Source organism: Siniperca chuatsi, linkage group LG6 (genome assembly GCF_020085105.1).
Source record: "Siniperca chuatsi isolate FFG_IHB_CAS linkage group LG6, ASM2008510v1, whole genome shotgun sequence".
In the NCBI taxonomy this organism is placed as follows: Eukaryota; Metazoa; Chordata; class Actinopteri; order Centrarchiformes; family Sinipercidae; genus Siniperca; species Siniperca chuatsi.
The window spans coordinates 5,926,789-5,934,010 of NC_058047.1; the positions used below are offsets into that span (position 1 = coordinate 5,926,789).

Genomic DNA, 7,222 nt, shown 5'->3' on the forward strand with positions numbered 1-7,222 from the left:
TACAATGATGCACTGCTAAGACTAATGAGTTTTCCTTTTAGGCCACTCTACTCCTAATAGACATGCTTTTCCCATCTGAAGTATTCGTGATGGGCATGGGTACCCCGAGGTACACCTGGACGAAAGGCTAGAGTGGGCTGGGAACACAGGGGCCCTCTACAAGAAGGGCCAGGGCTGGCTTTACTTCCTGCAGAGGCTCAGAGGCTTCAACATCGGCAACAAGATGCTGGGACCGGAGTGTGAGGGCGAGAGACGCTAACAAGGTTGATAAGTTAGTTAGAAAGGCCAGCTCAGTGATTGGAGGAGGAGTTGAGCTGGACTCTGGAGGCGGTGACAGAGAAGAGGATGCTGTCTTAATTGGTGAGCATCCTGAACATCTCCCACCCCCTCCACGACATTCTGGTCGAGAAGAGAAGCATCTTCAGACTTGTACCTCCAAGGTGTTTCACCAAGCGGCACAGGACATCATCCCTGCCGGTGGCCATCAAACTGTTAACTCGTCTCTGCGTTTCCACTGATGTTAGTGTGGACTTTAACTTATAACTTATAATAACATTCATTTTGCACACAATTACAGCAATTTGCACACTTCTAAGCATGCACATGCTTAAAGGGGCATACTGTTTTACTCTCATGTACTGCTGCTGTGACATGAGGTATCAAAAGGTATCTATCTATCTATCTATCTATCTATCTATCTATCTATCTATCTATCTATCTATCTATCTATCTATCTATCTATCTATCTATCTATCTATCTATCTATCTATCTATCTATCTATCTATCTATCTATCCATCCATCCATCCATCCATCCATCCATCCATCCATCCATCCATCCATCCATGAGTTTTTAGCTAGGTGTACCTAATAAACTGAGTATGCATCTGTATATTATGCATTTATTTATTAAATAAAGTTCTGCTTGCTGTGGTTCCATTCCATCTACATGTGTGTCAGAATGATGATATAATGATGGAATAGAATGTGATGGAATAGGAGATAAGTTCAGACTGAAACTTCATCATTTCTGTCATTAACTTGAAGACAGCATTGAACCCTTTTGTCTAGTAATAGTTATCATACACTGAAATTCAATCCAAAATATCACTGACATGAAGAGACCTCTGGACGTCTGGTAAGTTTATTACATTTTCCAAATGCCACTTGTTCCTGCAGAGAAAAATGATCTTCTTGAAGTCAAGCTTTCATGAACATCTGGTTGCAATGTAGATAAAAAATCCCATTTTGTTAAACCTGTATTTGATTCCACTTGGTTCACAACTAATGTTGGCAGATTGTTTTTAGAAGCAACAATGAAAACAGACATAATACAGATAAGTAGATACACTGTATCAGTAACATGATGAGCAGATACTTTGAGAAATTAGTTGAATCCCATCTCTCACCAAAGGTTTCCATCTGTATTTTAATTTTGCTGAAAATAAAATATCCGTATTATACAATTAATACAGCTTTGTTTGTGTACTTATTGATGAGCAGCAGTGGGAACGTGAATATAACAAAAGCAGGAAAAAATCAAAATATTTTCATATGTGTTATTTTTAATGTATTTCTAAGAGTTTATTTTAATACAAGCATAGGTTTACTTAGCTTACAGTGTGGGTTTACTTTATTTTGGGTTTACAATAAATACTGTATGTATATTTATCTAAGGTGTAGTAGTAGAAGAAAGCAATATTTCTAGGTCTTGAACTTTAGCTTTATTTGGTTTCAGCTTCAGTTTTAAGGTCTTAATGAAGACAATGGGGTTCCCCAGTAGCTTACCTGGTTGAGCGCGTGCCCCATCTACAAGGCGGAGTAAGGAGTCCTTACGGCAGTGGCCGTGGTTTGAATCCAACCCATGGCCCTTTGCTGCATGTCACCCCCCCCCCCCCTCGCTCTCTTTCATTTCCTGTCTCTCTTCAGCTGTTCCTATCAAACGAAGGCAAAATAATCTTTAAAATGATGATGATGAACTAATGAATCGCATCCCTGCATGTTAACTTTTTGCTATATGCATGGGTACTGGCTGTATGTCTAAATTCCTTCTTCTCTACTCTCCTCTCAGGTGTGAGAAATTAACAGCAGATTTCATCTTGCACCATGACTGATAACCAGGACTTTCAGGTCGTTGTAGGAGTCCTGATCTCCTCTGCCTCCTCAGTCTACGAGGTCCAGGATCTCCTGGGGTGTGGCACCTATGGAGAGGTCACCCAGTGCAGGAAGTTAGCCACCAATGAAACGGTGGCTGTAAAAATCCTTAAAAGCAAGAGATGCATTGAGGAAGCAAAGGAAGAGGTGCAACACAAATTATGTTTATCAGCATTTCCCTTGTGTAATAATTTGAAAACACATTGAATTCACATCAAATTTCTCTCTTACATCTAACAAATACATTCCCCAGGAGGTAATCCTTAAAAAGATGAAAGAGCTTGACTCAGACAAGTTTAACATCATCAGATGGAACAATTCCTTCACCTACGAGGGACATTTTTGTCTTGAGTTCGAAAAGCTGGACATAACTCTCTATGAATTCATGCAGATGAGCCATTTTCAGCCTCTTGAGTTGATAGAGATCCGCCCCATTGTGCAACAGGTTTGTTTTTGTAACACAAAAATTGTAACACAAATTGCATTGTAGGGTCTAAAACAACTGATGAACTGATGGTGTACTTTTCTTGAATGCATGTATTACACTTTTGTGTAAAATCCAAGTTAAGATGAGATAAGATAGAACTTTATTTATCCCAAGGGAAATTGCTGAAACTTATCATAATACATTTTTCTTCTTAAATTGCAAGTATGGGGCACCCCAGTAGTAGAGTGTGTACCATTATTAAGGTCGAGTCCTTACCACAGTGGCCCGAGCCCTTTGCTGCATGTCATCCCCTCTCTCCCCTGCCTTTCCTGTCTCTCTCTTCTGTGACTATCGAACAAAGCAGAAATGCTGAAAAAATAAATAAAGACATTGCAAGTATCGATCAGGAGTATCAGAGTAAAACCCTAAAATAACAAATGGATAGATTTTTGCAGTATGTTAAGCCAAGATTGTGGTGGATACATTTACATCTTCAGTTCTTTCAAATTTAGGTAAAAGACCTTAGTGTGTACTATCACCATGGCTTCACATGTTGGTATATCTCACAACTATCTAAAAAAATAGCTGTTTACGTGAATAATTGGCTGTACATGTTTGTAATTATTGACAAAAACTCTAATTCATTTTTTCATAGATTTATTTACAAAAGTACATATTTGTATTCTCATTCTGGAAAAACATCTGTCAATTAGCATGTTTTGTCATAGTAACACTGCAGCGCAGTTAATGTTTTTTACTGTTATTCATGATTTCAGTTGGCTACAGCTCTGGAGTTTCTAAAGAGCGTAGGGATCGTTCATGCAGATTTAAAGCCTGAAAACATTATGATGGTGGACCATTTACAGCAGCCATTAAGAGTGAAAGTCATTGACTTTGGCTTAGCCTGTGACAATCCCGAGGCACGGACTGGTGTGATTCTTCAGACCCAATGGTACAGGTAAGTAACTGACAGCACATCTGTATATCTGGGACAGCTGTGTCAGAAAGGATATCAAATGAATGAAATCCTGCATGCTGGCATATTATTTTCAGTTAGGCTTACGTCTGACCAAAACATTGCATATTTAAGAAACTGCCAGTTAAGTGTAGACAGTAAGCAGGAGTTTACTTCTTAGAAAGTCTTTATAACCACAGTAATGTGTTTCTCTTGCTTTTCTAAGATCTCCAGAGGTCCTGCTTGGAGCTTCTTTCAATGAGGCTATCGACGTATGGTCTCTGGGCTGCATTGCCGCTGAAATGTTGATGGGCACAGCACTGTTCCCTGGTATGGATGAATATGATATGGTTAGTATTACACTTTAACAGTATTACACTTAAAACACAACAAACATGTCAATTTCAGCCATAATGTCTTTATATTATTTAAAAGAAATCCCACATTGGGTGACACTAGTGAGAAATGAGCCATATTCCACTGCATTGTCACTTATTTTTCATATTTTCTTGTGAAAAAGGACAATATCTTTTAATGATACAAACCATGACTCTCATTTCAAGCTAGAGACACTTAATCCATAAAGTAATAGTGAAAATGCACACATTTTGCCTGATCACCAAAGATCAGTAAGTTACCTAAAGGTGCTAACTTGTAGGTAACTTTTGGAGCAATCCTCTTGTGAAATCAGAAAAAATTACCTTGAAATATAACGCGACATTGTGTTGTGCCCACAGATGAGGCACATCTTATACACAATTGGAAAACCACCAGACCATCTGCTGAATGCTGGACTGTATACGGAACAATTTTTCCGTGCAAACTACACAGGATTGGAACCCCCCCAGTGGAGATTTATGGTAACATTATCTGTCATCTAGCTGTCAATCTATTTTTATGTCTTTGCTTTAGCTTGTCACTACATTCGGAAAAAAATAGCTAACCTGAACATTTCCTTTCTTTAGTCAAAACTTGAAGCGAGAAATTTTACCTGTAACCCACACGCAATTAGCAGCCTGAGTGATCTTAAGAAGGTGGGAGCTCTCTTTTAGAAAACTTGTTTTTATAACTTGAACATGAAGACATATAACAAAACAACAGATTTTCTCAGCATTTCTTTTTGTTCGGATCCTGCACAAGGCGTCTTGTAAGCTGTCAGGAGAAGATGCCAGCGCTGATGAATGTGACTGGGCGAGCTTTATCAACTTGCTAACAAAGACACTGAAGATGGATGCTTCTGAAAGAATTACACCAAGTCAAATTCTTCAGCATCCATTTATAACGATGAGCCACCTTGTTGGAACATTCAAGAACAGCTCCCAGTAAGTGTGTGCTTAGATGCTATGTGCATGATCTCTGTGCTGATATAGATAGATGAAGTTGTTTGACTCAGCAAATGGTTGTCTTCCAGTGTGAAATTGTGCGTGGAGCTGATGAGTGTCTGTCAGGGTCTGAGCTCCGATGATGGCGAGGACGTGGCTCGGGCGACCCTGAAAACGAGCTTGATCGAGGAGACCTCCAACAGCACTGCCAGTCCGGCCTGCCACAGTGTTCCTGATGAGGGTCACCCTGCTAGGCTGAGCGGCAAGGAGCAACCGTTCCTCCAGAGCAGCAGCATCAGCGGGGAAAACAGTCCAGCGAAGAAGAGAAAAAGGGATGGTGTTGATGATTCAGAGTGTGGTAACAAGTAGGTGTTTGAAATATCTGCCTGTTTTGATTATTTGATATTTTAGATGAATAGTTATTTTGGGAAAAACTTATATTTGCTTTCTTGCTGAGAGTTAGATGAGAAAAATGACACCATTCTCATGTATGTGCATTAACAATGTTTGCACATGAGAGTAGCATCGATCATCGCATCTAACTCTTAGCAAGAAGCAAATAAACCTATTTCCCCAAAATGTCGAACTATTGCTTTAAGAATCAAGAGATTCAAAACTTTTTTTGATTGACACAAAAGCCCAGACACCACACCAGCTAAGAAAAGGAGGGATGAATGCCTGGATTCAGCGCTAACAGAGACAGGTGAGCAAGGGAGCCCACGAAAGTCACTGCTGCACAAAAGAAAGAGGGATGATGTTGATCCATGCATACCCTCAGAGGGCCGATAAAGACGCTTCAGGCTCAAAACAAGAACAAACCTCAGTAGACAAGAAGAGGAACAATGTTTTGTTGTATCAAAACAATGTATCCCTCCAGTCAGACTCAGATACTGACAAAACTGAAGTGATGAAATTAAAGATTGATGAGCCAAGCTCTCATCTTTATTTTATTTTTTTCCTTTATTTAACATTTTCTGAAACTGCTTGATTTAACAATAAAAATATTGAGAAAATTGTTGAACATAGAGCTGCAGTAGGCAATATTTTTTCAATATAATTTTGGTTGAAATAACTAATTTTGACCATTGCATGTCACTAACAATATCAAAATTGAAGAGTTCCTTTAAAAAATGTGTGTCTGTGAGCGCCCGTCCCTTTGTATTTATTTATTTTTTTAAAAATTGGACACGGTCTGAATCAAACAACCAATCAGGGTTAGCTAGCACGTAACTAGCCAATCACAGCGACTCTGTACAAACAAGGGTCATCCGGGTTCTACGTGTCTTGGTTTCCATTACCGCCATTGCCTACAATGGCATATAGTACAAAACAAGCCAAAAGAAGGAAGACCTTGGAGGAGAAGAGAGAGAAAAAGAAAGCGCTAAATAAAAACATCTGAGAGGTATATTCAAGATGTCGAGAGCTGTGGGAGTGTAAGAGAGCGATGCGGAGGTTGCCCTATTCCTTCTTGACACGTAAGTGCTAACAAAATTCAAATTGCCTACTACAGCTTTAAGACTTATTTGTACCTAGGCGCACAATCTTCTGCCTAAACTTTTTAAGGAACTATACCCCAATTCTTGATATTCATTTATTACATTTTATTATCGTACTTTTCTTTTGTGTTCTTTCCTCTGTTTTAAACTGCCTGTACAGTTTCCTTGACCAACTGCTAGATCACTTTTCTTCTAATAACATTTTTGAGCTTTCACAGTCAGAATTTAGGCCACTTCACAGCAATGAGACTGAATTAATCGATGCACTAAATGACTAACTCACTAACTAAATCTCACTTGTAATTCTCATTGATCTAAACACAAAGCTTGACACCGTTGATCATATTTCACTGAACTGTTTCAGTTGTATCCTAGCCTCCTCATGGTTTAGATCATATGATAAAAACAGGTAACAGTTTGTCGAGGTTAAGTTTAAACACAAAATTAAAAGAGAAAAAACACAAACTACTGTTGGTAGAACTTCTGAGAGACAACAGTCATAATACAACAGATACAAGAGACCCTTTATCAGGTAAATATAAAAATAGATAATTTTAGGCATTTGAACTATTAATGCTTTCGTTTTTCTGTTGAGGACAGTCTCCGTAAAGCATCGCATTTTCAGCCATATCCGACCTAGTGACACAGAATGTAAAATTAGGTGTAGAGGCTTCTTGGTGATCTCCTGTATTTATTGTAATCACACAAATGTCTCAACATCCTTATGTCTCATGTAGTGCTTAAAAGACAAAACAAACAGTGAAGTATATTATCTTGTCAGTTATGGCATCATAAAACATGTGTTACTGTGTGCATGGCAGCCAGTGGCAGAGAGGTGTAGGTGGCTCAGAGGTTTGTCATAGAGCATG

The 7,222-nt window shown here is 38.9% G+C and overlaps 1 protein-coding gene across 3 annotated transcripts; it reads left to right on the top strand.

The window, feature by feature from the left end:
- Positions 1–842: 842 nt before the first annotated feature.
- On the top strand, positions 843–5,970 carry LOC122877666 (homeodomain-interacting protein kinase 2-like). Of its 3 annotated transcripts, none has more exons than XM_044199518.1 (10): positions 843–1,137; positions 2,071–2,300; positions 2,407–2,598; positions 3,357–3,538; positions 3,762–3,885; positions 4,273–4,395; positions 4,501–4,569; positions 4,637–4,857; positions 4,947–5,222; positions 5,496–5,969. In XM_044199518.1, exons 2-10 carry the CDS (start codon positions 2,106–2,108, stop codon positions 5,644–5,646), a joined length of 1,533 nt encoding a protein of 510 aa, XP_044055453.1. In that variant the 5' UTR covers positions 843–1,137; positions 2,071–2,105; the 3' UTR covers positions 5,647–5,969. The 3 variants fall into 3 exon arrangements, with proteins under 3 accessions (XP_044055453.1, XP_044055454.1, XP_044055456.1); XM_044199519.1 differs by having other exon boundaries at positions 4,676–4,857; positions 5,496–5,965; XM_044199521.1 differs by lacking the exon at positions 2,407–2,598 and having other exon boundaries at positions 5,496–5,970.
- The last annotated feature ends 1,252 nt before the right edge of the window (positions 5,971–7,222 follow it).